This window comes from Macrotis lagotis, chromosome 1, assembly GCF_037893015.1.
Source record: "Macrotis lagotis isolate mMagLag1 chromosome 1, bilby.v1.9.chrom.fasta, whole genome shotgun sequence".
Taxonomy (NCBI): Eukaryota; Metazoa; Chordata; class Mammalia; order Peramelemorphia; family Peramelidae; genus Macrotis; species Macrotis lagotis.
Genome location: NC_133658.1, coordinates 695,051,599 through 695,068,443, shown reverse-complemented (window position 1 = coordinate 695,068,443; position 16,845 = coordinate 695,051,599). Strand labels below are relative to the sequence as shown.

The following is a 16,845-nucleotide window of genomic DNA, read 5'->3' as shown; positions in this document are numbered from 1 at the left end:
TCAGGAAGAAATGTATTTCAGATACATATATATATATATATATATATATATATATATATATATATATATATATATATGCACATATACAGAACAGCCTATCCAAAAAATAGGAATGAGAATGTGGGGAGCCATGATTCCATAGATGGAATGGAGAAGAAGAATAAGAAATTATTCTGAATGGAATTAGATTTTAGCAGAGCTTAAATTCCAAGTTATTGAATTTGCATTTTATTGTAGAAGCAATGGGAAGTCATTGCAGATTTTTGAATAGGGGGTTCATCTGTAACTGAGAAAGATGATACTGGTAGAGCTATAAAGGAGAGGTTGAATAAGGGAGGAAATGAAAGATATGAAACAAATGAGGATGTCTTTGCAATAATCCAGATGAATGGTAATGGGCATCTAAATTAGAGTAGGAGGAAAAGGTGTAAATGTGAGAGATATATGGTAATAAAGTCAATAAGACTTAGTAACTAACTAGATATGGGGGAATGAGGGGAAAGAAAGAAGTTATGACCTTGGGTGATTAGAAGGATGGTGGTACCTTCAAGAGAAATAAGGAAATTTTATAGATTTTGAGGGTGGGGGGGAATGATAAGCAGCATCTTGGACATTCTGAGTCTGAGATATCTATAGAACATCTAGGTAGAGATATCTAGTAGGTGACTGGTGATTTAGGCTTGGAATTAATAAGAAATATTAGGAATAAATGAATAGATTTGGGAATCAATCAGAAATGATAATTGTACATAAGAGAATGGATGCAGTCGTGAAGACAGAAAAGGAAGAAGGCCCAGAACAAAGACTAGCAGATGGCCATAGTTAGGAGACAGGAGAGAGTTGGTGATCCAGGAAAAAGAAACTGAGAATGAGAAATCAGATAAGAACCAGGAGAGTGGATCATCATAGAAATCAAGTTTGAAGAGGGTATTGTGGGGCTGAGGGTGGGTCAAAAGCCAAAGAAAAGTTAGGCAGAATAAAGATTGAGAAAAACCTATGAGATAGAACAGATCATTGGTAAACTTGGAGATAAGAATTTTAGTCAAATGGTAGAAGTGGAAGCCAGAGTTAAAATGTGAGTGCAAGGTTAAGAAGTGGAGGCAATAAGTATAAATATTTTTTTTCTAAGCATTTGGCTATGAAAGGGAGAAGACATATAGCATAGTAACTTGAAGAGATGGAAAGGTCGTTTGTGGATAGCATGGAAAAAGCCAGTAGTTACAAAGATTGAATATGAGAGACAGAAATAGAAAGACAGAGATACACTGAGAGACAGAGGTGGATGCAATAGAGAATGATGGAAGGGGTAAGGATCTCAAGTAGACAAAAGATAGTGAGTGGTATAAGTGGAACAGGAAAAAGAATTGGCAAAGGGACAGGTCATTTCTTTCTTAGAGATTAGAACAAGGGAGGAGACAAAAAATAATGTAGATTTAGTTTTGAGGAAATAGAGCATAATAGAAGAATAACTCACCTTGATTTTTTGATTAAGGCTGAGCAGAGGTCTTCTACCAAAACAAAATGGTATAAAAATCTTGAAGAGAAGGTATTGGCCAATTAGAGAAAAAGAAAAGATTCACCATTCAACAGTGAGAGCCCAGTTAAGATGAGAAAATTTAAACTTTTAAAGTATCCTAATGTTCTAGTTGAATGATTTCTTCTCTCCCAATTCAGTTGCTATAGAGGAGGAACCAAGAAAGTGAGGGTCAGTCAGGGAACACACAGTGAGGTTGCATAAGGCTTGAATGAGATGGACCAGTGAGTCAAGGTCAAATCTATCAGGTCAAGACTAGAAGAAGAACAAAGTAAGGTCACAACTGTGAATCTTAGCTGACTGAAAATCTAGCATATGTTGGTATTTAATTACAAAGACTTCTATATTTCTCTGTGTCTGATGAAACCTTGCAGTAATTGCAAATATATTTCTAGCTTCAGGAATCACCACCAGTCCTCGTAATGGTACATGCAAAGCCTTATATGCATTTCAAGCCAGACAAGCTGATGAGTTAAATTTGGAAAAAGGTAAGAAACATAATTCAAATATTTAGAGGACTTTATTTTAAGTAACAACCCCATCAACAAAGGACCTTCCTTTATGTGTGCAGTGCTCATTATCTGCTATAACTCATGACCATCTCATAAAATCAGAGCAAATTTGCTAACCCTACCTTTCATAGGATGTAACCTTAAGCTTATGAAGGAAAAGGAATTTCATGAAGGCCATCAGTGGGTTGGTATTTCTTGTGTTTGGTGGTCAATCTCAGGAATATGTTTTATGCATGGGAACTCCCAAGATCTTAGGTTCCTAAAATGTCAGAATGCAAAAGGACTTTAAAGGTGATTAAAATTCTTCATGTTAGAAAGGTAACCTAGGTAACCTAGAAAGTAACTTGCCCAAGGTAAAATGGGGAGCTAATGACAGAGCCAAGGGTAGAGCCCATGTCTCCTGATTCCAAAGCCTATGAATTTTCCACTATAGTCTGCCATCATTTAAAATTTTAATTTGGCTTAGAAAGTTTCATGTAGATATTCTATAGCAGACTAAATCTGCCTTAAAGGGAGTTAAAAATAATCAATTAACAATCAATTATTACGTTCCTACTGAGTGCAGGCAACACGTTAAGTGCTATGGATATTAAGAGAAAATTGAAGTAGTTCCTGCCTTCATGAAGCTTACTTTGTATTGGGGGAAAAAAATGTATGTGTATGTGTATGTCATGTGTGTGTATGTATTGTATGTGTAAAATACTCTAAAGTATTTTAAAGTTTTCAAATGTATACATACACATCATCTCACTTAATTCCCAAAATAACCCTGCAGAGCAAAAGCTAAATCTTCATTTGGTGAAATTGCGCTGAGAGGATAAGCAAATTACCTACAAAAATGAATTAAGAGTGTTGTTGAGAGAGAGAGAGAGAGAGAGAGAGAGAGAGAGAGAGAGAGAGAGAGAGAGAGAGTGCACTAGCAGTTGGTGGCATTCATTTCCTTCAGGAAAGATTTTCTATCAAAGGAGGTGCTTGTCTTCAGGCTTGAAGGAAGGAAAGGATTCTAAGAAGCAGGAGGGCGTATGTTCCAGCCTGGGAAATGGCTTGTGCCAAGGCAGGAAGACCAGACATGGAATACCTGTATTTTCTTTAAATATTCTGCTCTTGCCCATGGTGGTGTCACTAGTGCTAGGGCAGAGATCTGGGAGGATTTATCAGTGAGAGATCATTAGGCAGTAAAGGAATGCTGTTGATGGATGGAAAATGGTGCTGATGGTCCAGAAGAACTGACTCCATGCTTACTCTGGTCAGGCTGTGGTTTCTGTCTGGCAAATGGTTCAACTTTCCGCAGTATTTCTTGGATGAAGGGAAAGATATTAGTAGAGACTTAGAAACATCATCCCTTATAGATCCCTGAATTAATACTTTTTCTTTAACAAGCTATATTATCAACGGAGGACTGTGAGTGTCATTCATCTTTGTATCTCATTCAGCGTCTAACAGATACTTAATAAACAGCTGTTGAATTGTAACAATAGGATTATTGACTTTACAAAAACCAAACATTTGATGAATTATCTTGTTGATGCTCAAAATGTTTCCTGGAAGTTGGGGGAAGGCAGTTGTATGTATAAAGGACTCTTGGAAGGCAGAATACCTGGCTCTCTCCTGGATCTACCTTAGTATCTATATGAGCTGGGAGGCGTCATTTCCACAGGTCTTTTTCTTTTTTTTTCTCCCCCCCCATCTCCAACTTTAAAAAAAAATGATTTTAGTTTATTTTCGTTATAAAATATGGCATAGTATGTTTAGATTTGTTTTATTTATCATTTTTAAAACAATTTTAAGTTTTTATTTATTAGCACCTGAACAAATTATGCCTTAACAGCAAATTTTCGAAGAGGGTACAGGCGTTCTTTCCTCTGCTGTTTTTTAGTCTTCAGGCTCTCCTCATGTTTATTAAGCCTGCGGCGCATGGCACGGGTCTTCTTGGGCCGAAGGTCCAGGGGCTTGTATTTCTTGCCCTTATAGAATTTCCTGAGGTTCTCTTTCTGTGTCTGGTTGATGACAGTCAGGACCCGGGCAATAGATTTTCGGACGACTCCAATCTTAGTTTGGATGCATCTCCTCCTGTGACCTTGGCCACTCTCAACTGGGAAAGTTCCACCTTTAAATCATCTAATTGCTTAAGTAGCTCTTCCTTCTTCTTCCCACAAAGATCCCTGGCCTTGATTTTTGCCTTGATCAAGGATGAGAGACTCCACCACCGGCTCCGAGGAGAAAGAGCTTTATTTATCATTTTAAGGAAAGTTATATTTATTCCTGTGATTTCTATATATTTTTTGCAAGGCAATGGGGTGACTTGCCCAAGGTCACACAGCTAGGTAATTATTCCAGGGATGCTGCTCTCGATCCACTGTGCCACCTAGCTGACCCTCCAGATTTTTTTAAAGTTAATTTTAAAAATTAAAATAAAATGAGTATTTTCATATACATAGAACAGAAGTATGATTGTATATGAAGTCTACTGTGAAGCTCAAATGAGAAGATGAAGCAAGAAAGCAAGAGAGACTGGCTACAGACACTTGAGGAAAAAATTCTTTTTCAATTATCAAGCATTGATTTTTTTTCTCCCTCTTCTCATTCCCAAAAAGAAAAACAAAACCCTTATGATAAGCACCCATTGTTAAGCAAAATGGATTCTCTTATTAAGCATGTCCCAGTTTCTCATTCGGCATTGCAGTTCATCACCTCTTCTATGAGGTGATCATGGGTCCTCTGGGCTCATCATGGCTCATCTCATGGGTTCTCTGAAATTATAGTTAGTCCTGGTAACCTGGTCTCTGAGGAAGGGCCCAGAGCATAAAGGATAAGAGACTCTTGTCCTTGTTTGGGCTGAATCAAGGTCTCCTGTCTCCTGGACTGTGCTATGTGGTTTCCTGATAAGGCTGTGTTTACCTGTTGATTTACTGTTTATTTTTGTTTTTCTTTTTTTTTAGGCGTGTTTTTTTTTTGCAAGGCAAGTGGGGTTAAATGGCTTGCCCAAGGCCAAACAGCTAGGTAATTATTATTAAGTGTCTGAGACCAGATTTGAACCCAGGTACTCCTGACTCCAAGGCCAGTGCTTTATCCACTACGCCACCTAGCCACCCCTATTTTTCTGTTTTTCTTGTAAGGAAACATGACACTTAAAACTTAGTTCATAATGCTTTCTAAAACCAAGATCAGATTCATTTGCTTGGAACTGGCTAAAGGAAACTGTTCGTGGGGCCGCTATTTGATCATTGGTTTTCGTTTTAAAAAAATTATAGCATAATAAATTTGTCAATTTGTCCAATTTGTTGATTATATAATCCTATCTATCCATGCCTAAGAACAAAAGTCCTAATGGGGAATGCTTCCTATCAGTGGTGAAGGTTGCAACAAAGGTTTTACAGCCCCCAATGGCAAGGTCTGCTTATTCCTTTTACCCCAACTATCTGAGGAAAAAAGACTCCTGAGAAGCAGAATGAAAGAAACACTGGGAATTACTTTTTTTTTTTGCAAGGCAATGGGGTTAAGTGGCTTGCCCAAGGCCACACAACTAGGTAATCTGAGGCCACATTTGAACTCAGGTCCTCCTGATTCCAAGGCCAGTGCTCTATCCACTGTGCCACTTAGCTGCCCCCAATGAGAATTACTTATAAAGAAATTGGAAAAATAGTAAAAAATATGTTGGGAAGAAGTGGCCACTTGACTAATAAATATAGACCTCTCATTGTGGACAGGAATAAATAAATAATACATTCCTGTTGACAACCCCCATTGATTGTTGACTAACAAGGAGCAATCACAAAGAAAATGAGGTCTAGATTTTCATCCTAGCTCTGACACTTAGCAGGAAAGAGAGTTAACCTTCTAGAGTTAAAGTGACCTCATCTATAAAATGGAGATAAGACATTTACTACCTAACTCAAAGATGATGTGAGGAAACTGTTTTATAAAACAGTTCTATATAAATGTGAAATCTCATTATTAAAAGAATTTTTCTTACCAGAACAGATAGTTAAATGCAAAAGCTGAAGAGTGAGAAAAAGTCTATTAATTTAATTCCACAAACATTTTAATCCAGGTACTATGCTAAGGGGTAGGGGAAAAAAAGAAAAAGAAAATTATCTAGGCTTTGAAGAACTTATGTTTGTATGTATCTACATAGATACATACATATTATACAAATATTCTCATATATACTAACATACACAAATATACAAATCTGTGGCAGCATTAGATAATAATATATAGAATGTTATATAATGATATAAAATTAAATTATGTTAAATTAATCTGAATTAAAAGTTTAGATTTTATATATATAATTTCTTTAAATTTATATAAGAGCTAAATAAACCTAAATTAATTTATATTTAATATTAAAAAATATATTTATAAATATGTATACTTTAAGAAGCATTTAAAATATTAATCTGTCCCTCAGGCAACTAGATGGTGGAATGGATAGAGTAGGACATAAGAGTTTGAATGCTACCTCAGACCCTTGCCAGATCTGTGAACTTGGGCAAGTCACTTGACCTCTGTATTACTCAGTTTTCTTAGCTATAAAATAGACATAATAAAAGCTCCTACCTCCCTATGTTGTTGTGAGGACCAAATGAGGTAATGTCTGGCCAGAGTAAGTATTTTATAAATACTTGTTCCTTCCTCTGACTCCTTCTTCTCCCTTCTGCACTGACCATTTACATAACCTAGCAAAACAAATTCACCTGTTAGCCATATCTAAAAATTTGCTTCTTCATTTTAAATTCGATACTCCTTTGTCCAGAGGTGAGATGAGTAGCAGATTTGGACTCATGATTAATAATTTAATTCTTGCTTTGATCAAAGTTTAGTGTCTCCAAGTGTTTTTTTTCCTATAACTCTATAACTGTATACAGTGTTCCTCTAGCTCTGCTCATCCTGCTCTGTATCAATTCATAAAGGTCTTCTCATGAGGGTTCCTTTGAAATTGTTCATTTTATCATTTTTTTGGTCATTTCAGTTGTAAGTGAGTCTTCATGCTGCATTTGGGATAACTAGACCACAGTGTATGCACAGTTTAGTAACTTTCTTAGCATCATTCCAAATTGTTTTTCAGTTCAGAACCAAATCATTGTGCAAAAATACTCTAATGATGTTCAATTGTGAAAGACTACTCTGATCAATACAATGATCAAAGATGATTCCAAAGGATTCATGATGAATAATGCTCTCTACCTCCAGGGATAGAACCAATGATCTCTGACTGCAGATTTTTTTTTCACTTTATTTTTCTTACTTCCCCCCCCCCCCCCAACATGGCTAATATAGAAATGTTCTGAATGAATTCACATGTATAATTAATTGTTTTCTCGTTGAGTGAGGAAGTAATGGAAGGGAGGGAGCAAATTTGGAACTCAAAATATTTAAAAAAAACATTTAAAATAAGTAATCAATTTTTGAAAGACAAATTAATTGCTTCCCAGAATGGTCCAATTCTTAGTTTCATCAACAGTGTCTTTGTGTACATGTTTTCCCTCCAAAATTTGTCTAAATATATTCTGCTATTATGGAATAATTAAAAATTACTGAGGTAAGTGTCTTACCGATTCTGTTTGGTTTAACTAGTTTTTCTAAAGATGTCAATTTAATTTTGAATTGAAAGTTATCTAATTTTTAGTTAATAGTTATAATTTTACATCTAAACCAAAGCTATATCCTAGTTCAAAGTACTCTAAATCGGCATCTCTTCTAAGTAATAATTCATGAACTCCGTTTCAGTGTTCCTTTTTTCATATCAAAATAAATCATACATCATTTCAAAGTAACAGGCAGTTAAACAACATAATAACCAATAAAACACACACATTAAGCACCTATTATATGCAAGGTTTCTATGGTTTCTATACTAAATTAAAAAGAAATAGTTCTTGCTTTTGCCCTGGTGTACACTTTTCTGTTCTGAAATGTTCCATATAGCATTTCTGGCTAGCCCTACATTTCATTGTCCAAAGACCTCTCTATTTTCCTATTCTCCTCTGGGTTGGAAAAATGGTTTCATTTTGATTTTTCTCTTAGATTTCCTGATGAAGATTTCATATGGTGTGCTTCCTATGTTTGTGTGAAGGAGTTATTAAGTAGAATTTGGCTAAGTTTCTTGCTATTCCACTATTTATCCAAGTCATGCCATTATTGGGAAAAGAAAAACTCCTTCCCATACAGCTCATTTTCCTAGAGTGTGTTCAAGTTAGACTATCTCTGATTCAGAAGCTGGTGCCAGGCTACCTCTCTGCCGACCTGCGGCCATCTGCTGCTTCTCAGTTGAATTTTCTGCTGAGCAGAACTCTATCTCGGGAGAGACACTCAGATATTTTCTTCAGGCTACCAAAATATACACCAAAGTAGCCCTAGTTCTCTAACAGAAAGAAAGATCTTAACTCCTAAATAACAAGAATTATTAATTCATATAAAAAAGCTAAAAGCACTCCCTCATCCCAGTGGCCATATCAGCTGAGTTCTTTCCTCTATAGCTCCCTCTCACAGCAAGGACTTCCGAATAGCAATTCTTATTTTCCTAGGATCTCCACTCACAACAAGGTAGTTTATTAGGGTTTCTCTCCCCATCAGGATCTTGTATCCAAAGTTCAAGTTCATTCTCTGAGATCTTCTCTTCATTAAAAAGTAGACTAGAAGTTACTTTTCATTCTGCTTGCCCAAGATCATTTTCTGAGGTTCACCAAAGGTGGCAGAATTGCCAACTTTTCAATTCAATTACTGCCATTTGCTGCTTCTCCGCCATTATTACTAGGGTGCTTCAAGGAATATTTATACTTCATTAGGAAACCACTCTACATCTCTGACAAATTTAGCTTTTTTATGAGTCAGATACACAATGGTACCCATCCAGTACAACAGAGAATCTCTGAGGTCAAGTCTCTATTTTTCTTCTTTTTAAATTTTTTTTATTTATTTAAGGCAATGGGGTTAAGTGACTTGCTCAAGGTCACACAGCTAGAGAATTATTAAGTGTCTGAGGTTGGATTTGAAGTCAGGTACTCCTGACTCCAGGGCTGGTGCTTTATCCTCTGTGCCACCCAGTTACCTCTCAAGTGTGTATTTTAACAACCTTTTTCAGTTAATATATGTCTTTTCAAGACCCCATTTGGAGTTTTCTTGGCAAAGATGCTGGGGTGGTTTACCATTTCCTTCTCCAGCTTATTTTACAGATGAGGAAACTAAGGCTAACTTTGATTTTGTTGTTTTTGCATAAGGTCACACAGCTAGTGTCTGAGCTCAGATTTAACTCAGGAATATGAGTCTTCCTGACTCCAGGTCTGTCTCTCTATTCATTTGCACCACCTAGCTGCCCCTTTGATAACCTTACTCCTCTGTACCTTGTACTTGTAGGTACATTTGGGTGAGGGAATAAGCAAATTCTATACAATTTCTATTATGTCCTCTGGTAACCAGGACCACAAATGATTACCATGGATTTTTGTTTAGCAATAATAGGGAGATGAAGTAGAGTTGGCATCTCTGTAAGCTATACTCAGACCCTCCTGACGTGACAAAGCAATATAGATTATAACCTTATAGGCAACTAGGTGGACTCAGAATTAGTATGATTTGAATTCAAATCTTGCTTCAGATATTTACTGTTTGACCCTGGGAATGTCTTTTAATGTCCCTTATCCTTAGGTCTTTTTCTTTATTCTTTTCTTAATTTCTTTGTTTCTTTCTCTTTTTTTTCTTTCTCCTTTCGTCCTTTTCTTCCTTTCTTTCTTATTTGCAATATAGGGCTAATAACAGCACCCACTTAAATTCCAGAGTTGTTGTAAAGAAAATCTGCAAGCTACATACAGCTATATGAATGTTAGCCATCATTATTATTAATAAATGATGTAAAATAAGTGAAATGGAATGGAATATTCTGATTTAAAAAAATTATTTTGATGTATGTAAGGATACAGAAAAAGATTCACCACTTCCTCCCATCACTCTTCTCTTTAAAATGTTTAAGTAAGCAGACAGTTTCCTAGACTTCCAAATAGTTGTGGCATACTTATTGTCTAATTATGTGAATTTTCTCAACAGGAGACATCGTGACTATATATGAAAAGCAAAATGAGGGCTGGTGGTTTGGATCCTTAAAAGGAAAAAAGGGCCATTTTCCTTCTGCATATGTAGAAGAGCTGCCTTCAAACAAAGCAAGCTTGTCTTCAGAGGCATAGGATCAGAATTTGAACAGACCCCTCCAAATGTTTAACTGACAGAGGAAGTAATCTTGAAAATGGATGACTCTTTTCAAATTTTCACAGTGCTTTGAAGTTTGGACTATTTTTCTTGAAACAGGAATAACCATAATTTAAAAATGGTTACTGGGAATCATAGAATGTCAGAGTTCCACAGTGAACATCATCTGATTCAGACTCTTCATTTTGCAAAAAGTTAAGTGATTTGCCTTGATTTCAAAACTGCTCTAGTGTCAAAGGCAGGACTTGTTGCCCCCCAAGTCTCAGGTATAAATACAAAGAGAGACAAAAAAAAAAGAGTATTATATGAATAGGATCAGATTTAGAGTTTGGAGGGACATTAGAACTCAACTCCCTCTTTTGGTAAACATTTGAATTTCACCCTCCTTCCCCCCCCCCCCCATTGCAGTAAGTAATCTGATATGGATTATACATGTACAATCATGTTTAACACATTTCCCTATTAGTCATGTTATGAAAGAAGAATCAGAAGGGAGGGGGGGAAAAGGGAGGGGAAAAAAACCATGAGAAAGAAAAAAACATAAAAGAAGTTTTAAAAAATGAACATAGCATGCTTTGCTCTGCATTCGGATTCCATAGTTCTTTCTCTGAATGTGGATGGTATTTTCCATGACAAGTCCTTTAGACTACTTCTTGATCACAGGACAACTGAGAAGAGCTAAGTCTATCGAAGTTGATCATCACACAATGTTGCTGTTAATGTGTACAGTGTTCTGGTTCTACTCACTTTACTCGGCATCAGTTCATGCAAGTCTTTCTGGGCTTTTCCGAAGTCAGTTCACTCATGATTACTTACAGAACAATAGTACACCATAATATTCTTATACCATAGCTTGTTCTGCCACTCCCCAATTGATTGACATCCTCTCAATTTCCAGTTCTTTGCCACTACCAAAAGAACAATTTTTGTACATGTGGGCCTTTTCCTATATTTTTATGATTGCTTTGAGATATAGACCCAGAGTGATATTGGTATATAAAAGGGCATGCACAGTTTTATTACTCTTTGGGCATAGTTCCAAATTGCTCCAGAAAGACTGGATTAGATCACAACTCCACCAACAATGCATTAGTGTCCCAGTTTTCCCACATCCTCTCCAACACTGATCATTTTCCTTTTTTTGTCATTTTAGCCAATCTGAAGTATAGTAAATAGAGAACTAATCCTTAATTTCTTCATTGGTAAAAAGAGGGGGGTTGAACTCCGAGGTAGCACTTCAGATTGGCTAAAATGACAAAAAAGGAAAATGATCAGTGTTGGAGAGGATGTTTTTAAGAAATACTTGGGATTGGGTGCAGTTAAGTGGCAAAGTGGGTGGCTCATCAGCCCTGAAGTCAGGAGGAGTTGAGTTCAAATCCAGCCTCAGGCACTTCATACTTACTAGTTGTGTAACTTTGGGCAAGTCACTTAACCCTATTGCCCCACAAAAAGAAAAGAAAAGGGGGAAAAGAAAAGAAAAGAAAAGATGAGATTGGTAACCAAGTCTTCTATCTCTGAGTAGCTTTTACACCAATCCAACAAACATTTATTAAGGCTTATTTCTGACAGTAGTCTAAGGCAGCTAGATAAGACAGTGGAAACAGGATAAGATCTGGAGTCGGGAACACTCATCTTCCTGAGCTCAAATCCTGCCTTAGACACTTCCTTGCTTTGTGGCCCAAAGCAAGACATCGAAACCAGTCTCCTTCAGTTTCCTCATCTGTAAATTGAGCTGGAGAAGGAAATGGTAAACCACTTCAGTTTGTCAAGAAAACTCCTAAAGGAGTCACAATAAACAGACATGAATGAAAAATAACTAAAGAACAACAAACTTAATTTTTGGTGCAAAGTACTAGAAATCCAAGATTTCTGTTGAGGGACTACATAATGAAAGGAATAAAGACAGATTCTTCAGGCAGCCCTGTGATAGGAAAAGTTGGGGCCCTGAGAAGAGAGAAGGCAGGGGTTCCTGAAACCTACAGTTGAATGGCAAAAATGGATTTGGACATCTTAGAAAATGACTCAAGGCCAAAGATTCCACACATTACAAACTGACAGGGCAAATACAAAGGTGTAGGTAGTCTTGCCCTGCCACCATAGAGGGAGGTCTTCCTTTGAGAGCACTTCAGATGTTGCTTTGGAGTTAATTAAGTGATAAAGACCCTACATCACTCCCCATTCCACCCTATACTGTCCCCCCTTCCACTGCTTTTTGATTTTTTTTCTCTTCTAAACTCATGCGGAGAAAATTTTAAGGTAAGGCTCACACATTAACTGTACTCTGTGGTGTTATACTCACACAGTGAGATATAAATAGTAGAATGATACAGAAATGAAAGCCAAAGGGGTCCAGGTTACAATTGCTAGGTGAGGTATAGCTTATAACCTAAAAGAACAGAAAGTTTCATTTCAACCTTGACAATGCAGTAGGAGAAGCTTTTTACACCTGAAATATTATGTAAGTAATAGGCCATTAGGTCACATAGGATAAGAGATTTTGAATTCATATTTCCTTTTTATCTTATTGCCTTCCATCAAGACATGATATGCAAAAATGACAGTAACAATTGAATGCAGCCTACAAATGAACCATTTCATAAAGTAGAAAGTAATTAGGCTATTTGGATCCTGAGACTATCTTTGGGGATAATCTACAAAAAAAAGACATCCTTTTCAAAGGCAAACCTATTTTCCTTTCTGAAAATGTTCCTGACTTTTGGATTTTGGATTTTTTTGACAATCCTTTGTGCATCTATGATTTATTACAAAAAATATTTCCAAGCGAAAGTACCCTTTAAGCCAAAGAAAAGATACATCTGGTCAGCAGTAAAGAACTGTTTATTATCTGTCCAGTTGGTTAGAAAGGTTCCTGAGAGGATGATCAGGTGGTATCTATGACTAAAGATTGCAGTCAAGACAGAACTACTCATTTGGTAAAATATTAATAAGTAAAATCGATGAATAATTAATATACTCTGTGTTTCTATACAAAATAAAATGATTTTTTAAAAAAATGTTAATGGTTTTAAACTACTGTTTTCATAATATACTCCATTAAGCAGGTCATTAATCCATGGATTTTTCAGCTCATTAACAGCCTGAAATATGAACACTACAGAACAGGTCCAAAATTCCATTGTCCATAGAATAAAGAGTGCCTCCAATTTTGTCTCTGACCTACTACTGTCAAAGTCATTTAAGTCCTCATTCCATTAACCAGAAATTTTTCTACTCGATAATTCCTTGAAACTAGAATAACTCAAAAATATAAAAGTGGTGTAAAGCAAACTTCAAGAAACTAAGGTGCCTTCTGCATCATCAAAGATTAAAATACATTCAGGATAGTTTTAGTTTTGTGTGTATTTTCTCATAACTCTTTCAAATTGGGAGTAGAGACACATTGTGGTCAAGAAAGAAAAAAACTAAAAAAAAAGAAAAAAAAGAAAGAAAAAAACTTTCTCTCAAAATTATGGTAGCTTTAAAAGTGATTAGTCTTTAATGTGGACAAGGCAGTAGCAAATTGTCCTTAAAATTCAAATAAATTATTATTCTATGTAACATTGTCCTCTGAGTGTATCCTGGAGATTAGGGTTTAAGAATACGATAGTTCCTGATGGGTTGGTAATTCAGAGATCTGGATTTGTAAAGAATGGAGTAATTTTTGTAGATAAGCTGTACATGTATTGTTGAAATGAAGAAAATCTAAGATATATACTTTTATATATGTATATATGAATATATATATATATATATATATATATATATAGAGAGAGAGAGAGAGAGAGAGAGAGAGAGATTAAAAATGAATGAGCTACAATGATCAATCTTTTCAAAAGCACTAATAAGATGGAAAAGAGAATTATAATATAATCTGGGTGGGCTCATAGAAAGTTACTGGAGAAGGAAATTGGGGAGAAGCCCATGAATTGAGGGTTTTGTTCCTGAGGGGAGGAATCCATGGGCAGCAAGTGCTACCTAGAATTGCTAAGGCAAGGGATGCTATCAATTCACCTGGGGGATCCTACCCTAATATTTCTCCAAAACTTGTTACTTATCAGACTATATGATTAAACAGAATATGGTCTTGGCCTCCACCCCTTAATCAAATGGTATAAAAAAATGGTAGCTAGGTGGATACAGTGAATAATGCATAGTACTTGGAATTGGGAGGACCTGAGTTTGAATCCTACCTCAGACTCTCCTTCACCTTGGTGACCCTGGGTAAGTCACTTAGCCTCAGTTCTCAGTTTTCTTATCACTAAAATGGATATGATATTACCAACCTGACAAAGTTGCTGTAAGGAATAAATGAGCTAGCATTTGCTTTGCAAACATTATGATGTCATGATGATGACTTATTGAAACATGACAGTAGACTATGTTAAACTTGAATTTAAGATTCTGTAAAAGCAATATTTTCCATTCTTAAATTTCTTTCCAAGTTTATAGTAGGGAACAAAAATTTTAATTTTTTTAGAGGCAATCAGGGTTAAGTGATTTACCCAGGATCATACAGCTATAAATGTCAGTAGCTGAATTTGAACTCAGGCTCTCCTTGTTTTATTCACCGTGCCATCTACTTGCCCTAGGATATCAATTTTTAAATAAGCTAAATAACAATACTATAAGAAGGGACATATTGTGTAATTAAAATCACAGAATGTTACACCTGGAAGGAATTTTACAGATAAGGAATCTGGAGAAATATAGCATTATAGAATAATTTATCCAAGGTCAGGTATTTAGACTATGACAGATGGAAGTCAAAACCAGGTGTCAGGGCGATGCCCTTTATATGATATCCATTTATAAACCTTTTCACAGATCATGTTACAGAACCTCATATATTATCTCTTAGTTAAAGAGATGAAGTTGGAATTCTAAATGCCTACTTTTTAAAAAATCAGATGGAAATTTAATAGGGTATAATTTTTTCTTATTGATATTTTATTTTTCCAATTATATATTATGAAAATTTTTCAACATTCATCCACCTGCATATGTATATGTTACATAATTTCTTTCCACTCTCCCTTCCTGCCTCACTCTCTTCAGTGGCAAACAATTGGTGAATATTGTATATACATATTTATGCTTAACATGTTCATAGATTAGTCATTTTCTGTATGAGGAATTAGGATTAACGGAAAACAAAAAAAGGCACGAGATAGAAAAGAAAAACTTAAGAAGTTTTTTAAAGTGTTCATTTGGATTCTGTAGATTTTTAAATTTTGTTTTATTTTGGTTTTTTCCTTTTATGTGGATAGCACTGTCCATAACAGGTCTCTCAGGGTTGTCCTCACTCTCTGAACTGCTGGTAGGAGCTGCATCCATCAAGGTTAATCATCTTGCAATGTTATTCTTAATGCATACAATGTTCTCTTGGTTCTGCTCTCTTCGCTCAGCATCAGATCCTGTAATTCTTTCCATACTTCTTCTCTACAGTCCAACCTTAAATGTCTATTTCATATCACTTCAGAGAAATTACTGAATGTCCTATATTGCACACACTTTGGACATTGTCCTGTATTGGACAGCTTTCTTGGAATATAACTTATTATAATTATTATTAATTCATTAAATAATGCTTTAAGTTTTGCAACACACTTTTTCTCACTATGGATCCCTGGGGGGAAGTAGTAGAAGTACTATGCCCATTTTACAGTTTAATCAGAACTGGTCCTGGCTCTATGGATATTACTCCTTACTCTTTGCCATCTTGACTTTCCCCCTTTACCTTTTGTCTGGTTTTAGTCTTTGTAACCAAAAGGGAGGGAAAAACTTTCCTGTCTAGTAAAAAGTGACAGTTCTTCCTGATCGGCCCAAGGTCAAAGTGTTCTTGATTCAAAATCCATTCACTTGTCCAAAAAGCTGACTTTGTTCCGTCTTATTTCTCTTACACATTTTGGGAAGCTTATTCAAATGATCTGAATCTGTCAATAACTATTGCAATTTACTTTGAGTTATTAAATTTTCAAGACATACATACCATCAAAGCTAATAGCATTTTTCCTAAAAAATTCTGTGAGAAAACACAGAAAATTCCATTGCCAACTATATAGATACTCATGATGATAATGATCCTGAAAGCATAATACTGGGTAATATTGATGATTTCATCAGCTCTCATATGTTCAAATATCCAAAGATGCTGTTAGAGCAGCTAAGAGGTACAGGATAGAGTACAGGTTGAAGTCAGAATGACTTCCTGAGTTCAAATCAATCTCAGACATTTACTAGTTGTGTGACCCTTGGCAAGTCACTTAACCCTGTTTTCCTCATCTGTAAAATGATCTGGAGAAGGAAATGGCAAGCCACCTTTGCCAAGAAAACCTCAGACAGGGTCACAGAGTCAGACATGACTGAAGTAACTGAACAATAACATTGGTGATCTCAACAGCAGATGACTCTCAAATCTATACATCAAAATCCAATCCTTTTTTTTTTTAGGTTTTTTTGCAAGGCCAATGGGGTTAAGTGGCTTGCCCAAGGCCACACAGCTAGGTAATTATTAAATGTCTGAGCAGATTTGAACCCAGGTACTCCTGACTCCAGGGCTGGTGCTTTATCCACTGCGCCACCTAGCCGCCCCCC

The 16,845-nt window shown here is 36.0% G+C and overlaps 1 protein-coding gene and 1 pseudogene across 3 annotated transcripts in view; one reads left to right on the top strand and one right to left on the bottom strand.

Moving 5' to 3' along the window:
• The window catches only part of NOSTRIN (nitric oxide synthase trafficking), a 115,559-nt gene extending 101,694 nt beyond the window's left edge, over positions 1-13,865 (top strand). For 2 of the 3 annotated variants that reach the window (XM_074215779.1, XM_074215781.1), the window contains 2 exons: positions 1,930-2,022; positions 10,093-13,863. In XM_074215779.1, coding sequence (XP_074071880.1) covers positions 1,930-2,022; positions 10,093-10,229 — 230 coding nt within the window. In that variant the 3' untranslated portion in view covers positions 10,230-13,863. Of the gene's footprint in view, positions 1-1,929; positions 2,023-10,092 lie in introns of all 3 variants that reach the window. The other variant, XM_074215780.1, reaches the window with a different exon arrangement.
• LOC141510205 (large ribosomal subunit protein uL29-like) lies at positions 3,812-4,285 on the bottom strand (annotated as a pseudogene).
• Positions 13,866-16,845: the final 2,980 nt, after the last annotated feature.